The following is a 27,262-nucleotide window of genomic DNA, read 5'->3' as shown; positions in this document are numbered from 1 at the left end:
TACGTGATCACGGATCGCAAAAAAAAGGATTACTAAATCCGGATCAATTTTATCCGGATTAAACCTTTTGAAAAAACGGGCCCAGGGGATCACTATGAAGAGGATGTAACATCCACCCTAAAAGCCGCTTTCCCACCACACCTCCCAGTCCCCTGTTAGTTCTTCAGAGTTCATGATCTCTGGAATCAGTGATTTAATTTGCAGTCATCGTTATTTTTAAGCAGACTGGAATTAAACTTCCAGTATTTCTTTCCATGAATTAATCTGTTTTTAGGTTTAATGTACAGATAGATCACACTAGGATTGGTATAGTGGAGCAACAGAAATGTTCTGTCCTCAGCCATTTAATTCCTATTTTGATTACTGGGCTTTGAAAAAAAAGGAAAAATATGTAATGTAGTGTTGATTGTTTTTTTTTTTGTTCAATTTTATTAGATTATTTGTTGAAAGTGGTCATGGTGCTGCACCTTGTGGCTATTTTTGTTGTAGTCAGCGTTTCCTTATTTCCTTTACTTAGTACGTGATCGTTTATATATGCTAATTTTGGTCACGTCATCCCAGGAAGCTCTGCGAATGCGACGCGTGGGAAGAGATATTCCGCGCTGAATTTCCTGGGTTTCGGGTCGATTGTTCTGTTTTTTTTCCTATGCCTATGACAGCAACGTCTGTGAGTGTATTTATTTTTTTTTATTATTCTAATTGATTCGTGTAGTTACTTCAGCATTAGTTCAAATACAAGAACTCGTGGCCATAGGTGGAAATTAGCGGGGGAACATTTCAAACTGGATTTAAGGAAGCACTTCTTTACACAGCGTGTAGTCAGAGTATGGAATAGTCTTCCTGATAACGTAGTGCAAGCTGAATCCTTGGGTTCCTTTAAATCAGAGCTAGATAAGATTTTAACAACTCTGAGCTATTAGTTAAGTTCTCTCCAAGCGAGCTTGATGGGCCGAATGGCCTCCTCTCGTTTGTATAGTTCTTATGTTCTTAATTTACATTTTTTCCTTTGTTATTTTTCATATTTATATACTAGTGCTAAATGGATTAAAAGGACAATGAAAAATATTATGATTATATCGTTGTTATAATTATTATTCCTATTGTGGCACAGGGGTCAGTGGGGGGGGGACTGGCTTTTGGGGTGGATGTTACGTCCTCTTCATAGTGATCCCCTGATGTTACACCTATAAACAAATGCATTTCGAGTAAAAGAGGGAAAAGTATTCTGACTCTCTGAGGCTGTGTGTATTTTACTATGGTAATCATTTCTTTTACCCAGAGCTGTTTGTGGCTTTGCTTTCTCCAGCTGCTGGGTATTCCTTCCAGGTGAGTGAAGCACAATGTAGGAGACACCCTGTAAGCAATGCCAGTCCAACACAGGCAACACAATGGACAATTAGGAGGCATGTTTTTGGACAGTGGGAGGAAATCAAAGTATCCAATAGAAAGGCAGACAGAAAGAACATGCAACTTCACCCAAACACACACACAGATGGGGACAGGATTCAATCCCCCATCCCTGAAGATGTGTGACCCTCTGTTCAGCTGCTGGGTATGTTTTAGGGTAATTCCGGTGAATTACTTAGAGATTATTATGAGGACAATGAGAGCTGTAACTGCTATGTGAACATGCAGTTTGGAGTGGGGGTGTCTTTCACTGCCAGACCACTGGTTTGCAGTATGCAAATGAGCTGCTTGCGTGTATGTATGTAGCTGAGAATGTGACAAAAGGGTGTAAATAGGCGACAGAACACAGCAGTCTGTTCTGCACAGCATTTATTCACTGGTGTTATCATACCACACGCAGGCCGAACCAGGAAACATGTAGCTTGCTGACCCTGTCTATCAGCAATAGGGGCACAAGCGAACAACAGCAACATCTTGCAGTTAATAGAACACTTTAATTAATGAACCAATGTCACGTGTAATGAAGCGTCGGATTGATGAAAGTCACATCCCCCAACTCCCCCCCCCCCCCCCCCGCAGTGCGTGCTTGGCAGGGCTGCTCTACCTTCTCCTCCTAATGATGTGACATTTCACTTTCCTGCTACAGCTCACAGGGCTGTTGACAGGGTCCCCTCAACTCTGAACTTCTTAGCTCATTGAAAGACATCATGGGCTCAGTCCGGAGCGGTTAGGCCCTCTTGACTTCAGCGTAAGTCGTGTCCCTGTCCACGTTCGGTTGGCGTACAGGAGAATGGGCACTTGACACTCGGCTAGGAAAGATCACTTCTCCATACTCTACATCTGGTTTGGACTGGGGAACCTTCGTGCTGCCTGCTTTCCTGAAGAAACCTATTTCTGCATAGTTTAAATCCTGGGAAAAATACAATTTGTTGCTAATTAGAAAAGTTCAGAAAAAAACATCCATAAATAAATAACCATAAAGCAATTGGGGTCCACATGCAGCACCCTTAATACCAAACCGGGACATTTTGCTTGCAGACTGGAAAAATGGATAGTGACCACAATCCACTGGAAACTACTGATGGCCAAATGTAGCTTCATGAACCATTTTCTCTATTTTCTAATCCCACAGGATGGTACTTACTGTTCAAAAATGGGCAAAGCAAGCCTCAAAACAAACCAAGAGCACCATGAAGTGGTGTCAGAGGATACAGCAAATGGTTCATGAAGCTTCATTCGGCCATCACTACTGGAAACACGGCATACTAGCTAACATTTGACATATAAATACACCTCTATTAATGGGGCAGTTCACCCCAAAATAAAAAAAAATTGTTACTCTATTTATCCATCTAGATTGTTAGGGTGAGAGTTGCCTAATTGAATGTCTTCTCAGAAAAATAATGGGATTGAATGGCATTCTTTCTCTAGTGATTAAAGCATCAAAATATTCAATTGAAAAATTCAACAGCAAAACAGAGTGTTTTTCCAGAAGTCATGACCTGGTAACTAAAGATAATCCACAGACTTTATAGTGAGCTGTTTAATGTAAGAACTATTTAACTTCTACCAAACTCCACACACCAACCGTATCACTGTGCAGAACTCATGGCGCTCATGTTCCTGACAATGTGACCGGATGTGAACATCAATGGCGTCCATCTCGGATGAGCTCTCACGTTAGCTAGCTCAGTAGTGCTAGGTGAGCTAGCAGTAAGGTTACCACCTATTCCATCTCAGAAAGGACACTTTGATTTAGGACAGGATTAGTAAACTGGCATTTCAATCAAAATGACCTGGATTTCACTTAAGCACCAAGTGAGATTTTGCAGGGTGCTGATTGGTCAGTCTCCTATAATCATGCATGTGCCACTAATGTTAATGTGAAACAGCTGGATGAGACTTTCAGTCAAGGAAAGAAACAATCAGAGCACAAGAAGAATTGAACTATTTTGCCAAGCATAGGAGCCTTTCAGTTTTAAAGAAGTTTGTAAAATCTGAAGTAGCTCAAAGTGTCCTTTCTGACACAGATTAGGTGGTAACCCTAGCTAGCAGTATCATTAAGGTCAGCTACCAACACTAGCAAAGAGCAACAAAACTATCTTACTAAATAGTAATAACAGCTCAATACTGTTAGCTCACCATATTTTTGAGATTTTCCAGTGTTTTTGAGTTTTGAAAGTTTTCTTTTATATTTTCACCCAACTTAATTTAAGATGCCACAACCTAGATACGTACCTTATCTTGATCATTGGTGGTCTGATCTGGGCCTGAAATGGAATGAGTCAAGCAGACTGACAAGCCATGTTTCCTGATTTATTTTTTAGAGAAGTGGATTTGTGGCAACAACACAGTGAGACAATAAGATCAGCTGTGACTTACGGCTTCTTGCGCTGGTCGTTTTCCGGGCACTGTGGAAAAATGAAATGGTAAAGTCAGCATATTAGTAGCATATATCCAATGTTTTAATCACTTCTGTGTTCTTGTAAGACCAAATCATTGCTACGGCAACCATGTTTACTGTTAGAATGTGAATTTCTCTTTTAACTCTCATATTTATATGGATCATATGGTCTATTTGTATTTATTTTTATATGTTTTTCAGATGGCAGCTCATCCTGTGTGTTTCATAATCATCCTGCAGACAGGACCACATGATGTGGGGAGGAGAGCAGGAAATGGGGACTTTATGTTGACCGAGGTGGAGATTGGGTTAACAAAACAGACTTGAGGAAAAAAAACAGTGGCCTGGATGAGGAGAGGTGTTTGCTTAAAAACCAAAAACAGGTTGGGTTATGGAGGAGCTGCAACTGAGGACTGGAGGGTCTGAGTTTGTTTATATTGTAAGAGAAAAGGAAGCTCTTACATAAGATTTGGAAACAAGTAACAGGTGAACTGAGGGGGCTCACTGGACATCTGACTGCACCTTGCCCCAGGATATGCATGACTAACCTGGTTTACATGTTAATGGTTGACTTGGGATTAACATCTGTGTAAAAATACACCGCTGGCCTTCAGATTATCTCATATTGAAGCGTACATACTGTTTTAGGGTGAAATACACAGCGGCAGCCAGCAGCACTGTGAACAGCAGGGCAGCCATGACAGTTCCTACAATCCAAAGGGAAGCTCCATGGGGGGGGTCTGTGGAGTGTGAGACCGTCTCAACAGAACTCACAGTAAAACATGCTGAAATGCAGTGACAATGTGGTTATCTATTGCTGATATACTATGACCAAATAGTAAGGACAAGATATATAGGCCCAATCCCAATTCTATTTTCTACCCCTTTGCCTACCCCTCACCCCTTCCCCTTGCCCCTTGAAATGAAGTGGAAAGGGGTAGGGTTAAAAAAATTCCCCTAAGAAATGGGACACCACTACTACACTGTTATACGTCATCATCCATTGTCACTACCTCCTAACGTTACGTCAGAGGACATGCACCGATGTTTATCACAAATTCCAAGATGTCGCCGTCAGCATCGTAGCATGTAAAGATTACTCACTCCCGAAGTTTTTTTGTGCCGTATTTGGACTTTAAAAACATATGTTCGTTTTCACCTCGAAAACGTATAAGCCTTCGGGTTTCCTCAGCTGTCCCTATACAGAATATAATTTACAAAAATGTTGTCATGTTGCAATAAGTACGAATAGTGTAAGCACCGTTCATTTACATGTACACATATGGCCGTAAGCAAAACAAAACAACGTGCTACAACATGCAGTCAGTTACCGGGTAACGTTATATGACATAAAAATATATTTCCTAATATTGTGCAATCAGTGCTATCCGCAAGCAAACTTTAGTGATTTTTTTTCAAACGTTTCTTTACAGAACATCACCGTAAACACAAACACAAGATTGATGGTAATATACATGTAATGAAAAAATGTCATAAAAATCCTTATTAATGGCAAAAATTACTTAACATTTATGGGTCTGCTTGCTCGAGTGGGCAGCCATGTTATAAATTTCTTCGTTTGAAGTGAGGTCCCGAAAAATCTTCGTTTCGAGGGCTATCTAGCCCTTCCCCTTACCCCTACCCCTCCAATCAAAAGAGAATTGAGACACCCCTACCCCTACACGTGAACGCGCCAAACGGAGGGGTAGGGGTAAGTGTAGGGGTAAGGGGTAGAATTGGGATTGGGCCATAATATATATTATGGCACATGCTGACACTGGTTTTCTTAAGGATACATCTGCTATCTGTATGAGTTTTATAGGAAATTTTGCTTTCTATTTTCAATTTAACCTCTGTGTTTCTGTATTAGTTAGTAAAGCATGCAAACCATTCAGCATAACATCTCTGCTCTTATCTGTTACGGTGACTGTGGTGGTCGCTTGAAAGATGCCGCTGGGGAAGGTGGTGTACTGACAGGTGTAGTTCCCGGTGTCATTCATTGTCACGTCTGAGACTCGGATGGACACATGATACTGGGAATGATTGAAAAAAGTTACTCTGCCACTGAATTTGGGACTTTGGTAATTTGTCCCATACTCTTTGTCAAATACAACAATTTTTCCTTCCAGCTTCTCTGAGGATCCCCACGACCACTCAACCTGTATGACAGTAATATTGTTCTGACTCAGTCTACAGTTCAGTGTGAAATCAGCACCCAGGTCAGCATTAACATGTGGATCTGGAATGATGTGTGGAACATTCCCAGCTGAAAGACAGACAGGCAAACAGACCGACAGGGAAAAGAGAGAGAAGTGAATGGTTACATAGTTACAATTGTTACACCAGCAGGTTAAGTATGATTAAAATCAACTTCATGATATTGGACTGTGGGAAGAAACCTATATAAGGGGCAATGTGCAAAATCCACACACATTACGGGGGAAAGGAACCCCCTCCCCCCCCGACATGGATATGTGAGGTTACACCACTAGCCACAGACAGACTGCAGTGGAAAACTGCACTGATTTTAAATTAATATACATAAGAGCTTCTTACCTGTATAAAGAGCCAGGCTGGTCATCACCAGTAAAATGGAAAATACGCCAAAATCCATGATAGTTTCAAAGCTGACCTGGGAGAAAATTAAACATTGTACTTTAAAGGGATGATAATAAAAAAATATTATGATATCCCTGGTCTGGTTTAAATAAAACTACAGGTATTGGTACAAGCAGCACAGCATAGTGATATCAAAGAAAACGTAAGTTTCAGACACTTGATCCCATTAACACCTTAACTCCAAAGACTTTTGATGGATCTTTTTCAAACTTTGTGAATACATTGTCTGGGTGATGAACTGGAACTGGTCAGGTTTTTACACAGATAGTACTAGCAGATAGCATTTGATGAAAGTATGCATATGACATGTCAGAAAATGGTATGACAAGAAAACACAAGGCTGTGCATACATGAGCCTGTCCAACCAGAGATTTTCCCCAGTTGCTGCCCATGTCTAATGTAAGTAATAATAATAATAACACAGGTCTGCAAAAAAAAATTTTTTTCAGCTGCATGGGATATTTTTGGTAAATTTTATGTTTTTTAGGGTGCTGAATCCAAAAATGACCTCCATTTCCCTCCATCACGTACGTGTTTTTGCAAAACATGAGGAGTTTATATTAAAAAGGCACAACAGCGATGAAAAAAAAACAATATTTTATTACACATAATTTTTCTTAGAATTGAAAAAAGAAACAAAAAACTATTCCTTCATGACATATTTAACACTACATGTTTACTCTTTTTGTCTGTGAAACCTTTTCTCCTTCTTTTTGATGCTCCTCTGAATACACTTTCGCTTTCCATCTTCTGTTTCCCGCCTGAGCATCCAACAGTAGTCAGCTAGCATGTTGACGTCCCATCTTCCTTGGTATCGTTTCTTGATTTCACGAACATCCTGATGAAATCTTTCACCCTGCTCTTCACTATAGGCTCCTAAGTTTTTGGGAACACAGTCAATATGGGAGTGTAGGAAATGAACTTTTAAGCTCATCTTGCATCCTTGAGCTTCATATGCAGCCAACATGTGTTGTACAATGGTTTTGTAGAGAGGGTTGGGGTCCCTCATCAACAGAAACATCTGAGCTAGATTTGTCCTGGTGAGGTAATGTGTCTCTGTCCTCAGAATCACTCCGGATATCAACTTGAAGGTGGGTGTGGAACTGGTATTTCTGAGGTATGAGGCACTGGACGAATAGCTGAACTAAGGTTTGGGTAAGATATGTTCTTTTTATTTTTAGTATTAAAGCCTCTTACATCTACCGTACAGAAATAGCAATCAGTAGTGTGGTTTTGCTGTTCACGCCACATCATTGTCCCGCTAGTGTCGACTTAGACCGGTTTTACTGTATATTATGTCTACAATAGGTTATTATAGTTAAAACAGGTTTTAGGTCTTAATCAGCCTAGTCATCAGGCTATATTTTTTGTATTAGATTGGATAAATTGTTCTGCTATTGTGTTTTAGACCAGTGTAGTCTGTGAAGAAGGCAGTCAAGTAAGGATTTCATTTCACTTTGTACATGTGACAGTAAAGCTTAAGTCTAGAAAACAATGCACCAAGCTGGAAAAAGCTTCAAATTGTATGCATAATCACATATACACAAATATGAAGGTAAGAAAATGAAGAAAGCTAACTTAGCTAAGGCTATCAGCATTAAAGTTGCCTAAAAGTCAGAGAAACCACAAGTCAATGATGTGTAAAATGAAAATATATCTTGTGATTGGTATGCAGTGTCAAACAGAGACAGGTTGTCAGGGAAGGTTGTGATTCATGATCTCTTACAAATGGCTGGTTTCCCAATTGAAGTTGATAAAAGGTGATACAAAAATGGCAGTAGAAAAGGTCAGAAACATTCTTCTATGCAAATATTCACTCTTTTCTTGATTTATTAAACCTGTTGTGAATTGGGTCGTCATTGTAATTGTGAATTGGGTTTGTCATTTGTAAAAAGTTCATCCCCAGAAAAAGCGATTGGGAAACACTGCTGTATTGCATTCTCAGGACTATAGACCATTTATATATGTAGATCCATGCATGCAAATAGATATTATTCATTTGATTATTATTAGAATAGCAATATTATCAAATTCAATATGTAGTTTCTGAAATAGCCAATTAAATTCTCCAAAGCAAATAAAGTCTTTGGCTCATGCAAATACATGGAAAAATCAATAAATCCCACTTAACATTTTTACTGTTGGTTAAGCAGCACCCCCTGATCCATCTACAAAAGGTTCTGGAACATTCGGTGCACCATCCCCAGGCTCTGCAACAGTTTTTCCCCCAGCCTGTCATACTTCTCAACTGCCATCTATCTCATAAACACCAATAGAAACTGTCTCCTACTGAATATTTGTACTACAATGTTATTTTTCACTGTCTGCTGTCCAGGGGTGTGTCACGCCCCGCTCCGTCCGATCCTAACATGTGCCACGCCCCCTCGTTAACCTCATGTGGAATCCCAGTGTTTTATAGCTGTTTCTGATTGTTGTCATTAGTTCATTGTATTTAGTCCACGTCTGTGTTAGTATCCCCAGTCCGGTCATTGATGTTGTATCGTTGCGTGCTTTGTGTTTTGCTTTAATTAAACCCCATGTTCCTGATCCCTGGCTTCCTGCCTGTTTGTCGGACCGCGAGCATAACAGGGTGAAAGTAGTTTTCATTTCTTGCCGGTAATACAATCTTTTAATCACTTTATCGTTTTATATCTCTCTCCAGTCGCTCCTGAAAAAAAACTTTAAAAAAATGTTTTACTTGCTTTATTGTGAGACTCAATCATACAAGAGACATTCAATGCTCACAATGTGTGGTTTCAGTGCAGTGCATTAACAGTTTAGAACTCTATTTAGAACTTTCTTTTCAGTAGATTTTATTTGGCACTTAACAGAAAAATGCAAAAATATTGATCCCTCCATCAGAACAAAAAACTTAAAAGAATTTCCAAATAGGCCTAAAGTAGCTGTCCTCTTCTGGGTGCTGACGAGCCATGTCACATGTTGAATGAGCTGCTCTTCTTCCCTTAGCCAGCCAAGTCTTCACACAAGGCAAAGGATTCCACTGTTTGCTTGGTGGTCCCACTGTGCTGATGAAGAGGAGATTTGCTGCATTTTTTGTTGTCAGTTTGCTCCTGTACTCAGTTATGATATTGTTCATGGCACTGAAGCCCCGCTCACAGTCTGCATTACTTGCTGAGAGGGTGTCTACTGCTATGCACAACTTTTTCATGTTGTTTGGAATGCTTCTTCCTCCACTTGCCTTATATTCAACAAATCCAAGGTGTGTTTCTTTTTCATTAACATGTAGAGCATGGCACAAAGCCCTCACCTCATCCTCTCCATATCTAGGATTGTCATAGTCCCGTTTCTCTGGCTCAAGGACTGCCATTTGGTTCATGAGTGTGGTGTAAGTGTCTCTTCTTTGAGCTGAAACACTGGCCTGTGCTCTGTTGGCTGTGGTTGTGAAGAGTCTCTCATTCAAACTCTCTACCACTGCTTGGATAAACTGTGCCGAGTCAATGATAGGAGACCTGGCAACTTTTAAATGTTCTCCCTTATATTTCATTTTTTTCTCTGCCTGACATGCCTCAACTGTATGTTGTCCTGGGTGTCTGGTGAGACTTTCTATTCGCTTGATGTACATCATCATCATGTTATGTGCCTTTGGGAGAGTGATCCTCCTGTTCTGAAGAATTTCAGAGAGGTTCTTCAGTTCTGTCAGAACATCTGCCATCAGTGCAAGACTTTTCAGAAAATTGATGGAGCACAACTTAAAGAGCAGCCCTTGGAATTTGGCCCTCTCTTTGCTGTCCCTTGTACTGTCTTCTGATGCCCCTCGGAAGTGTTGTGCCAATGCTGCATAAGAATGCCAAACTGCGTCGACAGCTCTGCGTGAAGAAGCCACCCATCGGACAGTGAACACTCTTCCAATCCTCCTTAGTGTGATGTGAAGATTGTGGGCACATTCACTCAGTTCCCTCATGTTCTTTGGTGACTGGCTATATAATGAGTACAAGGTATCAAGGAAGGCCTGGACGTCTTCTGTTCCCCCAGTGGCATCCAATGCCTGGTCCACAGCCAGCTCTAGTCTGTGATTAAGTCAGTGCCACAGGATGATGTCTGGGAAGCCATCCTGGAGTAGTTTCCCAACACCTGACTTAACTCCCAACATCACACTGGCCCCATCACTGCAAAATCCAATTAAGACTTCCTGCAGTAATTCTATGGTGAATCCATTGTTGAACAGGCAGCTCATAAGTTGTTCTTTGATATGAGCTGCACACAGACTATCCAGCTCTACCAGGTCCAAAGGAAAAGCAATAGGTTCCATGTCTCCATCAACACTAGCCTTCAAAAACACAATGAGTGTTGACTTGTGCCCCACATTAGTTGACTCATCAGCCAATACTGTTATCTTACTTCTGTTCTCAATGATCCTCTTCATAAGTTCATTTTTCATCTGTACTGAGATGTGATCAATTATGTCAACACAGACTGTTTTGCTGTGCAGAGTACGGCCTAAATCAAGAGAATTTGCTTGTTGCAGATCAAACAGATTCTCAAAATCTGTGAAAGGCTTGTTATCTTTGGCTACATAATATGCTGTCCTGAATACCCTGGCAGTGGCCTCAAATGCAAACTCCTGACTGGTGGCATTCAGGTTGAGAAGTATATCTTTCTTTGCAGTCTGAAGAATCTTAATTGCTTCACTATGGGTTAAAGAGTCTCTGTGCTCACAAATTTTTTTGCGCAGTGATGTAAGCTGGACATTCCTTGAATGACCAAAGGGGGCGATCTTTCCCTCTGCCCATTGGTTAGCAATATTGACACCACGGGATGCTTTGACACCAAGGTTCTTAACATCACGGCATGAAGTACAGCCAAGCGTTCCATTTTTGGCATACAACCATTCATTTTTACTTTTGAACTGCTCAAACTGTTCTTTTGACCATATAGAGGGGTAGGCATAAGTAGTAGGCCTATCATCACCTGTGCTTGCTTCTAATGGTCCTCCTGCATTTGCAACTTCTGTGTTCTCAATTTGTGCCACCGTGCACTGGACTTCGTGCACGGAATCATTTACCATACTGTACATGTTTTTCTGACTTTAGCATTTGCGTTTTCATCATCTCTGTCTTTTCTTTTAAACATTTGAAGAATTGTTTTCTGCATTTTGGCTTTTCTTCCTTGCAAAGCTTTTAAACGTTTTCACTCACTTCCTGAGTGAAACATGTGATAACGAACCAATCACAAGAATGTTTTGAGTTTGAAGAGTCATTTATTATTTGTCCGAGCTGCAACCACCACTAAGAGCCCACGATCCGGGATATGGTTAGAAAATCCAACGTCTCAGCGCACCAGTGATGCAAAAATTGATCCAATCACTAAAAAAAAAATATTTTTTAATAATATTCGGGTCGCGGTCGGTCAGGTCGTTTGAAATAAAGATGCCAATTAAACAATTATATAATTTACACATTTTTTATAAAAGACAAAGACTTTATTGGCTGAATAACTGCGGAAGATGCAGCGCAAGCTCGAGACTTTAGAGAGGTGACGACTGGGAAGTTCCAAAAACGCACCGACAGAAAGAGCAAAGTAGACATTTGCAGAAATTATTAAAAGCTATTGATCATAGTGCTGGCTTTGTCAACCTTTTAAAATACAATTGGTACCTTTTAGCCTTCTTTTTAAGCCCAGGCCCGACTGTAATAAAATTTGTAGTGTGAAATCCTCGTATAATGAATTCGAGCGTCCCTGCAGCGCACCCCTTCAAAGTAGCCTAATATGCACGCATAGGAAACATTTAAGTTATGACAATAGTTTGTCTGACAGAAAACACCTGTGCAGCGCTCTGTGATGTCGGAATAAACACAAATCACGAAAAAAGAGGAACACATTTTTATCGAGGGGATTCTTCACACCAAACGCCCTGCCAAAATCCGACAGAGCGCAAATAAAAGACCTGTCTGCAGCAGACGCGTGCAAGTGCACCACAGACTAATATCTATTTCGAGTAGCCTAAACGCTATTCTCTTCATCGAATGCATGTCTCAAATTACATTTTGTGGGTAGATGTGTTTTCAACTTAAACAGCGGACGTTACTCATTGTAAATGTGTTTTTTTAGACCGCATAGACCCTCTACTCTTACCAGTACTACGTACCAGCTGTAAATCTTATAACGGTACATCGTACCGGAGCGTACCGGCTTTCTTTCACCCCTGCTGCTGTCCATATGCACTCTCTTGCACAAAGTCATTGTTTTGTACCACTGTGTAGTGTTTTATTGCTCAGTATTTTTTGTTCAGCTGTTCTTGGTTCTAGCTTTCTGATGGTCTGCAGAAATGCAATTTAATTTCTTGTGTGTGCAATGACATTAAAGTGACTTGACCATAATACTGGATGCTATTGGAGGTTGTTATGCAATAGCTTGGATGTAAACAGTGTGATTTAGTTTCTCTGTATTTGAAAAGATATATAAACTATGTATTCTTTAAAAAGAGCTGTGCTATTGTGCATTGAGAGGCCCTGAACTCACCTGTGCTTTAGTGATCGGCTAGTGATCATTTGCAGTGCTGCTAGTTTGCCTTCGTTTTCCAAGCTTTGCATTCAAAAAAGGAACAGACCACCAAAAGTTTGGCAGCACACACATAGATACAGCGAGCAGTGAAGTAGCATTTGTGCTGAAGGAAGAGTCCACAAGAGAGTCTGATCATGGTGAAGAGATGTCCTGCCCGTGAACAGCGAACAGGGCCGAGTGAGTAACAGCACAGGCACTGCTCCACCCACTGTGGCTGCGCCCTGTATGTTATATTTTATATATATTTTTTTATATTTGCTGTTTTAGCCACAGGGAATTCTGGTGATGCTGATAATGCTGTTTATCACACTACTCATAAACCACAAAGTAAAAAAAAATATACAAAGCACTTCTTTACACAGCGTGTAGTTAGAGTATGGAATAATGCTGGAATAATGCTAGTGTAGCGGAAGCTAAGACCCTGGGCTCCTTTAAATCAGAGCTAGATAAGATTTTAACAACTCTAAACTATTAGTTAAGTTCTCCCCAAATGAGCTTGATGGGCCAAATGGCCTCCTCTCATTTGTAAATTTCTTATGTTCTTATAAAGAGGAACCAAGAAGCAGACCAAGAGTGTGTCTGGTTGGTATTTGTCATGCATAAAATGTTGTATGAGGGACATGAGAGATTTGATCAAATCCGTGGCTCTGCAGCTGCATGAACCAAGACCTAATGACTGATGGGAGAATGTCTGGGCAGTGCATGAGCACCCAGCAGTGAAGCTCTTAGAGAATGCAGCTTTTATCATGGAACACTGTACTGGTGTCTCAGTATGTCTGCTTGATTTCGTATTTTGAGAGCTGTCTAGGAGTCGACTCAGACACCCAGGCTAATCCAAAGACATGCAGATCATACCAACCCACTGCTGTAGGCAACTCATTAAAGGTGCAGCCGCATGATTATAACACATCGCAAAGACTGATTCAATTGAATAAAGTAGGAAAAAAAAGAAATTAATGACTTTGATGAAGCCGGTGTAGTTAATAAGCACGGAAAAGGCTGATGTTATTGCCACTATGACGATATGTGTTTAATGTCGGAAACGATATTTCCAAGGAGCCACGGAGGGAGGTCACTTTAATGAGTGTTTTCTTTTTATAATACTGAATCCGGGCAGTTTATGTGCTGATAGGAAGCAGATAGTAAGTTAGAGATCATTGATTAAGGGGTCCATTAAAGTGTTAGTACTGCTGTGAACGTGCTCATGGGGAAAGCCAGAGCCTGCATCAGGCATGGAGCTAACTGGTAATTTCACAGAAAAATATAAACATTGTAAGCAATCTTACTCTGAGATTACAGTGTCATACAAAGAGCCAAAGGTTTCAGGAATCAGCACTGACAGAGGAACAATTAAAAATAAAACAAGTAAATATTTACAGGATTCTGGTACTAATAGCTGACTACTGTACACAAGAGAAGTTACAATACCTAAATTTAATGTTCAGTCATATATACACTCACCTAAAGGATTATTAGGAACGCCTGTTCAATTTCTCATTAATGCAATTATCTAATCAACCAATCACATGGCAGTTGCTTCAATGCATTTAGGGGTGTGGTCCTGGTCAAGACAATCTCCTGAACTCCAAACTGAATGTCAGAATGGGAAAGAAAGGTGATTTAAGCAATTTTGAGCGTGGCATGGTTGTTGGTGCCAGACGGGCCGGTCTGAGTATTTCACAATCTGCTCAGTTACTGGGATTTTCATGCACAACCATTTCTAGGGTTTACAAAGAATGGTGTGCAAAGGGAAAAACATCCAGTATGCGGCAGTCCTGTGGGAGAAAATGCCTTGTTGATGCTAGAGGTCAGAGGAGAATGGGCCGACTGATTCAAGCTGATAGAAGAGCAACTTTGACTGAAATAACCACTCGTTACAACCAAGGTATGCAGCAAAGCATTTGTGAAGCCACAACACGCACAACCTTGAGGCGGATGGGCTACAACAGCAGAAGACCCCACCCGGGTACCACTCATCTCCACTACAAATAGGAAAAAGAGGCTAAAATTTGCACGAGCTCATCAAAATTGGACAGTTGAAGACTGGAAAAATGTTGCCTGGTCTGATGAGTCTCGATTTCTCTTGAGACATTCAAATGGTAGAGTCAGAATTTGGCGTAAACAGAATGAGAACATGGATCCATCATGCCTTGTTACCACTGTGCAGGCTGGTGGTGGTGGTGTAATGGTGTGGGGGATGTTTTCTTGGCACACTTTAGGCCCCTTAGTGCCAATTGGGCATCGTTTAAATGCCACGGCCTACCTGAGCATTGTTTCTGACCATGTCCATCCCTTTATGACCACCATGTACCCATCCTCTGATGGCTACTTCCAGCAGGATAATGCACCATGTCACAAAGCTCGAATCATTTCAAATTGGTTTCTTGAACATGACAATGAGTTCACTGTACTAAAATGGCCCCCACAATCACCAGATCTCAACCCAATAGAGCAGGGGTGCCCAAAGTGGGGCCCGCGGGCCAAGGTTGGCCCGCCGTACTATTTAGATTGGCCCGCCAATGATTATCTAAAATTTTAAATTATACTGTACTAAAATTTGTTACAAAAATTCTTAAAGCAAGAATCCCAGTGTAGCTATCAGTGCGTTTACTTTTTAGTGTACGTTGGCTAATATACAGTCGAACCCGGTTATGTCGCCGGCCTAAGGGGTTGCCAAAAAGCGTCGAGATAACCGATGATCGAGATAACCGAAAACCAATATGGCGGCAATATACTGTATTAAGATATGCTTGAAATGTATTTATGTGCGTTAATAAATTAGAATGTACATGCACGGGTTTTTGGCGTTGCGGTGATTTGTTTGATGACGCGATCGGCATGCTTTAAAAATGCATATACATGTCGGCTAACAACAAAAGGCATATGTGCACCAACTAAAAGCGGAGATTTACCAGTATACAATAAAAACCACCGTCGATTCTCGATACAAACCTTTAATTATATTATCCAACATTGCAAACACAAAGATCGCTCACAAAATCACAAAAAAACCTGCGGGGTGTAGTCCGTTGTTACAAAAAGCAAATCTGCAGTGTCAAAATTACATTCACAAGTCATTTTGCTCTGACAGCTCTGAAATGTATCGTACACGCAGTTAATATAGGTATGTGAAGAAAAATTTAAAACTCAACCAAATTAAATGGTACCATTGGAAAGAGCTTGAATAAACAAAGACAATGACACCAAAATCACTCAGATATCTTAACAAATAAGGAAAATATTGGCAAAAGAAATTCGCTAATTAGCCCTATTTTTTAAAATGGAATGTGTGTAGAAAACTGTGACCAAATACCTAACTTTTTATATAAAAACGCTTGTAGTTTCCTTAATAATCAAGATATCTCAATGAAACTTTCAGGGAAGGTGTATCTCTTTATATTCTTCAATCTGAAAGAATAATATATATTCCAAGTATGTCCTTAGTCTGAAATAAAATTGATACAAGGTGAAGACTGGAATGGTGTATCAACAGGCGCCGCTGTTGGTTTAGGTCACGTGACCATGTGAATATCTCTAATCTTCTGCTTAATTAAATGCGACTCAGTGGATATAATAATCTTTTTCACATCTTAAGATATTTCCCTAATATCATGGCATATTGATGCAACAAATCACTGATGAACATACAGCAGATTTCAGGATTTTTAGCCCGTGACGATCCTGTATGCTGCCGGTCCTGGTCAGTAAACTTTTTTTCTGATCCATAGAAAGCTATGAAACTGCAGGATTAGAAAGATGAAATGATAAACAATATGTCAATTTAGCTTTCAAAAGCGTCACTTAATCCTTTGAAGTGGTTTTTGTATGTTGAAATCGAGTGCATTTTTCAACGTTTCCGGAAAAGGTCTAAATGTACACAGAATTGAAAAATTCAAAACGGGGGACGAAGAGGGTTTCCTCATCTATGTTATCAGTGGGAATACCGCGGAATTCCGCAATGCGATACAATAAGAATGCGTATTTTCCGGGGTATACCCAGCGCTCAGATGACCCGATGGTGGAACAGGAATCTGGAACAAAAAAGGCGGCCATGTTGGTCGCGCACTTCACATACCTAGTTAATATGGTTTCTTTACAAAGTCTAAAATGCTTTGTTGCTTTTTGCCTTTAACAGTCTGCTTGAAAACAAATGCTTCGATATTATTTATGCTGTCTAAAACAGTCCATCCCCTACAAAAGAACCATACTCATGATACTGTCGAAGTTTTTGTAGCATTTCTATCACCTCACCGGCAGAGGGAATTGGTTCCAAATCTTCGTCCGCATCTTCTTCATCTTCGTTGTCATTGCCGCATGCAGATATGCTTGGCTTTGGTTTTGATGGGGATTTACCTAGATCGCGTTTCACCTGCGTTGTTCAGCGAATTACCATGCGAATGCGATTTGAATACGCGCTGTTTAGCACTTGTGATACATTTTAAAAAGCCGCCGATTAGTCACGGGGATCGAGATAACCGATGTTAAGTGGCGATTTTGGCCCTCTTTCGTGCTCGAGATATTAGGGTTCGGCGACGTAAAAGAATCGACATAACCGATGAGAAATGCTATTGCAATAAGGGAATTTGGTGGTTCCACTTCAAAAACGTCGACTTAATAGGGTTGGCGAGTTAGCCGAGGTTGAGATAAGTGGGTTCGACTGTATATTATACAGTCCTCACTCATGGTGCTTTGATTACATTTGAAATATCTAAGACTAAAATTGAAATACAAGCAACTATAAGGGTAATGTAGAGTATATCTGTGCACATATGTACATTTCCACACTTCATAAATAGTCATATTTTAACAATTTACAAAAAGTCCCATGAGTTTTTGCTGCCGCCAGACGGGATCAAACCAGTTTGTGGCGGGTCACCACCGGGCTGCTAGCTTAAGCAACTATCAACATGGAGCGGCATCGTCAGTGGCACACAGACAAAAGACATTTTAAAAAATGCTGGGAGGAAGAATATTTTTTCACTGACATAAATGCTAAAGCGGTCTACCTTATTTGTAACCAGTCTGTTGCTGTACTAAAGGAGTATAATATTCGTCGTTATTATGAGACGAAGCACGCAGGACATCCTCACCCTCTCAGTGAGTCAGCTGCAGCCTAATATTAATAGGCTGATAAACGCCAAAGAACAGCTTCATGTTTCTCACTAGTGGTGCAATTATATTGTTGCTACTGTTGTTGTGTTGCTGTTGGGCATGCACTCTTTGACATTTTGCACTACATGTGATTACAAAAGTTTAGACGTGCTCTAAATGCCTATATATGACTTATTTGTCATATTTTGTTTAATGTTATTTACACAGAAAGGAAGGTTAGATAACTGTTTGATAAATAAAAGTACTTTACTTTACTATTAGTGTTTGTATTTTGTGTAAAATATTACATTTGGCCCGCGGTCCTCCGATAGATTTTCATTTTGGCCCACTAAGGGAAAATGTTTGGGCACCCCTGCAATAGAGCATCTTTGGGATGTGGTGGAACGGGAGCTTCGTGCCCTGGATGTGCATCCCACAAATCTCCATCAACTGCAAGATGCTATCCTATCAATATGGGCCAACATTTCTAAAGAATGCTTTCAGCACCTTGTTGAATCAATGCCACGTAGAATTAAGGCAGTTCTGAAGGCGAAAGGGGGTCAAACACCGTATTAGTATGGTGTTCCTAATAATCCTTTAGGTGAGTGTATGTACAGTATACAAACCATTCAGTCACTTTTAAGTCACTTTGAAGTATTTTCTCGGTATACCCAATTAATGTTTTGTCATACTACACTTACATTTCCTATGAATTCACTTGTAACAACAATATAACAAACTCCTTGGAGGTCAGTTATTATGCTATATATAATGTTAATGTTTAGATTTGGTGCTTATGCACAGCCACAGAGGTGGTAGTTTCAGACAATTTGCAATGTCTCCGGTTTTCAAATGGTTCACAGTAATGAGAAACAATACCAGCTATTCCTTAAACTGTGGCTTCATCATACAGATGCTGATGAGTTGTAATGTACAGCTACTCTGTACAGTTGTGATAGTTAAAATCATCAGTTTAGAAAAAAAAGATGTAGAAAGTTTAGACAGAATGGCTCCAAAGTAAGGATAATTCTCTAAGCAGCAGAGTAAAATAAAGTCATACAGACAAGAGTCTGAAATTTTCTGTGATTTGGTTTGGATATTCGTAGAAATAATTTTCCAGTAGTACAGTATTACATCTGGATTTACTTTCGATACCTTCCTAATAAGCTATGCAAAAGACATCCTGATTGTGAAATTGAAGACCCTGCACTGGATAAGCAATTACAAGAATTTGGATAGACCCTTCAACTGAGCAAAGCTTAGATCAATTAAGAATCACTGACCTTGTTCAAACACATACAGCAGACATCGTTCCAGATAGCTGTCTGAGAATGAGATTTTTAAGTAATACAAAATGATGGAGTGAAAAAATAAGAGGAAGAAGGTTGCAACATTGTGTGGTGAAGTGACTTTTTTTCCCCTCAAAGCTTAACACCCACAGTACTGCACAAGACTACAATGCGAACATATCACACTAGCTATTGTCCCCAATAAGCATAAACCATTTATTTCAAGTTGGTTAAGAGTAAAGATGCATCATTGCATATTATGTGCTATTTAATGTGCTTTAAAATAATTAGATGTGGGATATATGTTATTCTGTAAAGTAGATCATTGATTAGTGTTTGCTGTATGTTCAGGGCTGGATTTAGCCAGCCCCAGTAGGGGGTGCATGTAGAATATTGGGGGGGGCGAGTGTGGGTGAGCTTCTCTAATCATCTATGCAAAGAAAACTATACTAACTATGCTGTCGTCATATCAGTCCCCCTATCCATATCTCTATCTTCTCATTTGATCCATTTGATTTGCCTTACAGGTTTTATGTTTGATGCTCTACCCTCTGCATTTACCCAGGCTTGGGACCGGCACAAATAGGACACTGGATTGCAAAAAAACAAAAAAAAAAAAAACCATAAATGCAGCCTCAAAAGGATGCAATCATTGCACTCTTTTGAGGCTGCATTTATGTTTTCTTTTTTTTTTTTCTTTTTTTTTTACTTTTTAAATTTTCTGCTTTTGTCTGATTGTCTGTCTGTCTATCTATCTACCCTTTCATTTTTTTTGTCTTTTATTTAATTTATATATTTTTTTATTTCTTTTTTTGTGTATTTTTTGTCGTTTTTATTTCTTAGTTCTGTACACAGCATGGCTTATAACAATCATTAAAGCATCAGTCGTCTGCTTTTCTGTGCAAAAAGACTAACAAATGCATCCATATCTAGGCCTGTGGTTATGGCCTTCTCGTGAGCCAGAATAACTAAATTTCTTTTTCTTTCATGTAGCATAGTGCGGCGGAAGGGAGTAAGAACACGAGACAAAGTGGAGAAAGAGCTCTCGCATGATGCAGATGATATTCCAATCACAAGGGAGGTCACATACATGCGATGGAGCTGAGTAAAGGCATTCTTATAACCGTGTAGATATTTGCAAACGGTGGAGAGGTCTACAAACTCTACATTGCCATAATCATCAGTCTTTTTAAATTCTTTTTCCAACATTATTTTTGCTACAAGAATCTCATTGGAAAGTTTGTCACTGTCACTTCCCGCCATTTTTTGCAGAGGACTTAACATGGCAACATCCAGAAAAGAGGGAGATTGAGGTTGAAGGCAATTAACTGCTTTCATGAGATCAAGATTACTTTTGGAGAATCTTGTCTCCATCTCTACAATGGCTATGTCCAAAATGTTGAGAAGAGCTCTCTTCAGAGCCTGGCAAGGAGTCATGGAGTCGTCTGCATGGCCTACAGTGGACATAGTGACACTATCTGTGAGCAGTGAGCTCATTGTTCTCTTTCTTTTAGCACCTGGTGCAGGCATGCTGGTTAATGCCTCGCTCTCCTCATCTCTCATCTGCTTCAAAGCCCGCAGAGATGCACTGACTACTTCTGAAGCACAGCACAGGTCAACAGAATGAGCCTGCAGCATAACATTTGCAGACGTCAACGAACCCAGAACTTTTAGGAGAAATTTTCTTATTTCAAAGAAATTATGCCTCCTTAACATTATCAATAACCCTGATGCCTCTGTACAGATATCAATAGCAGCGGCTCTGTCCTCTGCAACTTCTGACAGGATACTCATAATAGCATCCTGATTCTCCACAAGGCACTTGGTCACATCATGATGGCTTGTCCACCTGATCTCCAACAGTCGTTTAAGGGAGGGAACATTATAGTTCTGTGACACATAATGACGGTGAAAAAATGAGTGCAGTGATCCTGATAGATCAAAAAAGGTTTTTGCACATGGCTCTGCTTGCATTGCATGGACCACTGCCAAGTGCAGCTGGTGGTTATAGCAGTGGATATAAGGAATATCCTTTCCTACCTTCCTTTGCAATAAGGCCTGAACCCCACCCCTGACTCCACTCATGACAGCAGCTCCATCATAGCACTGACTGATAATTTCAGCTGCTCTATAGCCTGAGTCAGAAAGATGCTCAAGAATTTGGGTGGTAATAAATTCAGCATTTAACTGACTGAGGTCAAGCAGACCAATCAGGTGTTCCTCTGGAATGCCTTTAGAGACAAATCTAACCATGACGGACAGATTCTCCACATTGCATCTGTCCCAAGTTCCATCACTTTTAATGCAAAACCCAGCGTAATCTGCTTTGTCATAATTATCTTTGATCTTTTTAAATACCATTTTGGCCAGAGTTTCAATAATTTCGTTTTGTATGTTGTGAGAGGTGTATTTTGCATTCAGTGGGATGTGTTTGTTTATTTCATTAAATTTGGTGTCCTTTGCTAGTGTGTAGTCAACCATTTTTAAGAACAGTCCTGCAGAGAAATCATCTTCATTTGAGCTCTCCACACTGCCACGAAGTGGAAGTTCATTTACTGCTAGGAACTGAACTACTTCTCCAACTGTTTTTATATAATATCTATTTTTTTCCATTTGTGTTGGCCCTAATAAATTACCAATAGTTTCCCCTGTGGCCTCTCTTTGGGACATTTCAGACCAGGCTTTTGCATTTTTTATGTGGCATTGACTTGATGCGTGCTTTGTGAGTCCCTTGTCCTTTTCCAATGCCGTTTTCCAATTATTAAATCCTTGTTTTGTAAAAACCAAATCCCTGTCATTGTTCCCGCCAAATTTACGACATGGGAAACAAAAGCACGCATCAAGCTTTGCTGAATATTCGAGCCATGGTCTCCCGCGATACCAGCCTGGGCAGAATGAGCGTGCGTTTTTACCAAAATTACGCTTGGGGAAAACAAGAGCTATGGGTTGTGACGGTGCTATGGTGTTCAAGCCTATGTCTACATCATCCGCAGCGGCCACTGGACTGCGAACGGTGGGGGCAGCGGGGGCTGTGGTGCTTGTGCAGCTAGAAAAACTTGTACTGGTACTGGACCGGGCACAATGGTTTGTGGCGAGTCCACAAGCAGTACCACCCGATGAGCCGGGACCGGGTAATGATTCTGTCTCCACTGCTGCTGGCAGCTCCACTGCTACTGCTAGGTTTAGCTTTAGCAACCAGAAATCTGTGCATCGTCGACTCGTTACTTGATTCACTTCAACAAATTGTAAATGAGTGAGGAGAAAGAGAGAGAAGATAGAGAAGAAGAACAGAGTTATAGTAATTAAATAATTCCGGTGAGAGACCGCAAAAGAAAAGTTATTTAGAACGATGTCTTTTTTTTTTTTGAGTTTTGAGCTCTGTCGTGCCGTGACTGTGAGCAAGTGAGACGAGCAAGCAAATGAAGTGAGTAGCCACACCCTCCCTACATCTACCAATCAGTAGCTAGTTTGAAAGCGAGCAGAGAGCGCTCTGACCATTTTACTTAAAGTTTTTATGAAATTCGGAATTTTGCATGCCTTCACGTTTGGGGGGGCAGTCACAGCATTTAGGGGGGCATTGCCCCACCTTGCCCATGCCTATGTCCGGGCCCGTGTATGTTTGTTTTTTGTAACATTTGCACTATCCTTCAGCCGTAACCTAGAACTACATGTGTGTATAAAGAGGGAGCAAAGAAATAAGCCAAGAGAGTGTCAGAGATATGCATTCATGCATTCATGAGTTTCGCCTATGATTAATGTAACTCAAGGGGACACCTTAGATGGGAGAAGCAGAGACAGTGCAGAGCAGTTTAGATGTTACATGAGATCAAATGAGAAAATCCTCTCTGCAGCTCCTGTGTAGAATCTTGTATTTTGTATCGATAATTTGAAGATAAATCAGTCATGATTTGGGTATTTATGAATGATCAGGTTAACCACAGGTTAACTAGGTGGTAGGTTAGAGCCCAAATCACAGGTCTGGATAAAGGGTCATTGCAGCCTTTACTGCAGTTCTAAACTCATTAAAGTTATACAGCCTTAAATCAGTCAAGTCTTTGAAAAAGGTACGAGAGAACCTCTTATGACCACTCATCAATATTTACATCTGTAAATATATGTCTCATGTACAGTGGAATTAGGAAATATCCAGAGGGAAACTTTCTTATTTGAGTGGTTAAAGACATGTATGTTAATGTGATTGATTGACTGTATTGTCCTCAGTATGATGTATGACAGAATTGAAGTTCTCAAAACTGCTCGTTCAATTCCCACAACCTCTAGTCAGTTGTGCAGATCATAACAGCAATTTCTGGTTATTTTCGTCATTTTGCAATTGCTTTAGTACACTCAGGCAGATGCTTATGTGCAATTCTCAGCTATATCATACATCAGTGGTTGCTTATGTCATTATGATCAAAATGCATTGTGCTAGCCCTCTTTTGCATAGTCATACACTCCAGACAAACTTGTCATTTTGTCATTGTGTAAGTCATTGCAGTAAAAAGTGTTCAACAAGATATCATTAGCTGTCAAGTGTATTTTAACGGTTTCTACAAAACTTTTTTGGTATGTATTCACAATGCTAATGATTCCTGCACCATTTTCATATACATGGATGAGACTGGCTTCAACTTGGCCAAAGGAAGGAGACATGGGTGTAATCTGATTGGACAGAGAGCTACTGTTGATATGCCAGGTTTTGGGGTGGGAACATCAACATGTGTGCGGCTATTTCGGACAATGGGGTCCACACTCGCATCCCTCTTGTGGGGCCATACAACACCAAACATCTGCTGACCTTCTTCAACACCCTCTATAGGGATCTCATTCCTAAAAAGGAGATTGGTCAGGAAAATGTACCAAAGTATGTGATGTCAACATAGTTTCCATCACTCCAACCCAATCAGGCAATGGTTTGCCAACCACCCCAGCATGCTGATGGAAATCCTACAACCATATTCCCCATTCCTCAACGAAATTGAGGAGTTCTTCTCAGCTTGGAGGTGGAAGGTATATGACCGTAACCCACATACACAAATGACACTGCTTGCTGCCATGGAAGCTGTGTGTGGGGATATAGCAGCAGGCTCCCGCAGAGGCTGGATAAGACAATCTAGGAGGTTCTTTCCACGCTGCATTGCAAAGGAAGATATCCGCTGTCATGTGGATGAGAACATGTGGCCCAATATACAGGATCTCCTGCAACTGTAGAAAGCATTTAGAGTTTCAGTCTGTATATATTGTTCCCCTTTTTGATTTTGTAATTGTTTTTTGTTTCATTTCATATGTTATGCATAAAGCATATCAGTGTTTTTTATTTTTATGTTTCCTGCCCTTGTCATTCAGATGTTTTGTGTCAGAAAATGTTTACATTGTGCCAATTTTATATTGATAACATGACTTTATATTTTGGTTCACATGTCCATGGACGATGATTCATGGACTTGGGATTTTGATGGCACTGACTCCCTCATATCTGCTTTTGCTGGTCATCCATGATATTTTGCCATTTGCACTAAGTGTTTTGAGAAATGCATTCGCTGTTATGCAAATGTTATGGTTGTTGTGAGAAATACACCAAAGCAACTGAGAAAAACTGTAAGAGGAAGATCAAGAGCTGTAGTCTCAGATGAGATCAGAGCTACTGTAATTGATCATGTAGTAAATCATGGTCTCTCAATGAGAGAGACTGGTCAGAGAGTGCAGCCAATTCTGCAACACTCTACAGTGGCATCTACAGGGATGGATTACGGACCGGGCCAGCGGGGCCGCTGCCCAGGGGCCCTTGGGGTGCAGGGGACCCGTGGGGCCCCTAGCCCAAAACAATTTGCAACGCTTATCAAGAGTTTACCCACTTCTCTATTGATCTAAATGCACATCATAGTATAGTTTATGCACAAAATGTGATCACAGAATTCGTAGTTCATCCACCTCTTATTTTACCACTACACCCCTGATCACTCCGTTCTGTAAGGGGATATGGTAACTCATTAAAGTTATGCAGCCTTAAATCAGTCAAGTCTGAGAAAAAGGTACGAGAGAACCTCTTATGACCACTCATCGATATTTACATCTGTAAATATATGTCTCTTATGTACAGTGGAATTAGGAAATATCCAGAGGGAATCTTTCTTATTTGAGTGGTTAAAGACATGTATGTTAATGGGATTGATTGACTGTATTGTCCTCAGTATGATGTATGAAGAAATATGAAGAACGCATAAGTAATGGGAATCTTATGGCTTAAGGGGAAAGAGTCCTGTTGTAAATTCTTGACTACTGGCTAATTCATCCACACATGCCTGTCCCCTTTCATGATTTCATATTTGTTGACAAGCCTAGGCAATCTACTCTGGAAATGACCAAACTTGCCTCGTCATTCATGTAGTAGATTATTAGATTATTTGTTGAAAGTGGTCATGGTTCTCCACCTTGTGGCCATTTTTGTTGTAGTAAGCGTTTGCTTATTACTTCTTTTACTTAATATGTGATCGTTTATATATGGTAATCTTGGTCACGTTATCCCAGGAAGCTCTGCGAATGCGACGTGTGGGGAGAGATATTCCGCGCTGAATTGCCTGGGTTTCAGGTCGATTGTTCGGGTGTTTTTTCCTATGACTACGACAGCAACGTCTGTGAGTGTATATGTTTTTTTTATTATTATTTTGATTGATTTGTGTATTTGCTGTGGTTATGATATCGGCGGATGGTGATGGTTTGTTTATTTGTAAAATAGCGTTGTTTTGGTTTGCCTCAGTATGTGAGATGGTATTAAGTTAATGTTGACGTTATTGGTACAGTATGTGTGGATTAGTGATTTACTATATTTAAGGAGATACTTTAAGTTTTTTTATTGTTTCTGTTTATTACAGTTTTACTCAGTTTTCAAGTATAGAACTTGCACAGAACCAATGTGGAGCCATCTTCACTGCGTAGCACCCATCTGGATGATGCAAAAGCTGCCATTCTGCACCAGTACACTCACCATACAGTACTTAAGGTGGTGAAGGGGCAGGAGAGAATTCACCAATTAGATATAGGGGATGATTAGGAGGCCTGATTTGATAGGGCCACAGTGGACCATTTTAGCCAGGGCATCAGGGTACCACTCCTACTCTTTCGAAGGATTCCCAGGGATCTTTTATGACCTCAGAGAGTTGGGACCTCAGTTTTGGATCTCCACTTGGATCTGTGCATGTCTGGCAGATGTGAGAGGACAATTGAACAGAGAGTATATTTTTCTTAACTAGCTTTTGGATAAACTGCTTTTGGAATGTGTTTTTTCATATTATTGCAAGAACGCCTGGGTGACAGACAGCTGACACTCACGAGACAAGCTAAAAGAAGATTGAGGTTTGAGCTAAGTGTTGCGCTCATGTTTTGGAGCACAGTACTTGTTAGAATTGAATTGAAGATAATGCAGACTGGGGGACAAAGGCGTGAGCATCAAGCACATGTAGCAGACATGGCAGGAACACCACAAAGACAGAGGTCAGGCAAAAGCATAGACGCCTCCTTAGGCCTGCAGCATGCTGATCACGTGAAGTAGACATGTTTGAAAGATGCAATCTGCATAAGGCATATGTGTGTTACAAAATGCACCCCCTACCCTAACCAGTTTGATCTGGTTCAGAGGAGGTGGCGTGAACTGTGAATGTACCCCTATAAAGGCTATGTTGACCAGAAAGTCTTTGGAACATACCACGGGGGTGGCAGCTGGATGCTTGTTCCTTGAGCTCATTAATAAAGCAAAGTCACATACAAAGGCATCAGTCTGTGTTGTCATAATTTTCTACCACAGAGACATCTCATAATCGATGACAACTCATCAGCCAAAACTCAACCCCAGCAAAGCTGAACTGTTTTTCATCCCAGCTGATCCATCCCCACACCATGATTTTTTGATCTTCCTGGACAACTCTCTGATTTG

At 40.5% G+C, this 27,262-nt stretch overlaps 1 protein-coding gene across 3 annotated transcripts; it reads right to left on the bottom strand.

Annotated features, from left to right (window-relative positions):
- Positions 1-2,006: 2,006 nt before the first annotated feature.
- On the bottom strand, positions 2,007-19,382 carry LOC111847762 (nectin-3-like). Of its 3 annotated transcripts, none has more exons than XM_072716374.1 (7): positions 19,327-19,382; positions 6,368-6,443; positions 5,700-6,077; positions 4,452-4,551; positions 3,790-3,818; positions 3,646-3,677; positions 2,007-2,317 (listed from the first exon to the last, which is right to left on the bottom strand). In XM_072716374.1, exons 1-7 carry the CDS (start codon positions 19,339-19,341, stop codon positions 2,135-2,137), a joined length of 813 nt encoding a protein of 270 aa, XP_072572475.1. In that variant the 5' UTR covers positions 19,342-19,382; the 3' UTR covers positions 2,007-2,134. The 3 variants fall into 3 exon arrangements, with proteins under 3 accessions (XP_072572475.1, XP_072572477.1, XP_072572476.1); XM_072716376.1 differs by having other exon boundaries at positions 2,007-2,285; XM_072716375.1 differs by lacking the exon at positions 19,327-19,382 and adding an exon at positions 13,049-13,093 and having other exon boundaries at positions 6,368-6,444.
- Between the last annotated feature and the right edge of the window lie 7,880 nt (positions 19,383-27,262).

Source organism: Paramormyrops kingsleyae, chromosome 9 (genome assembly GCF_048594095.1).
Source record: "Paramormyrops kingsleyae isolate MSU_618 chromosome 9, PKINGS_0.4, whole genome shotgun sequence".
NCBI classification, from domain to species: domain Eukaryota; kingdom Metazoa; phylum Chordata; class Actinopteri; order Osteoglossiformes; family Mormyridae; genus Paramormyrops; species Paramormyrops kingsleyae.
Note: the sequence above shows the minus strand (reverse complement) of the source record. Positions and strands in the feature narration are given on the sequence as shown.

Excerpts from the sequence above, each read along its gene's own strand:
- LOC111847762 (XM_072716374.1), bottom strand. Across the intron at positions 3,819-4,451 it reads GTGTATTTCACCCTAAAACA|TGCCCGGAAAACGACCAGCG; the intron begins GTATGTACGCTT and ends ATTTTTCCACAG. Across the intron at positions 3,678-3,789 it reads AACGACCAGCGCAAGAAGCC|GCCCAGATCAGACCACCAAT; the intron begins GTAAGTCACAGC and ends ATTCCATTTCAG.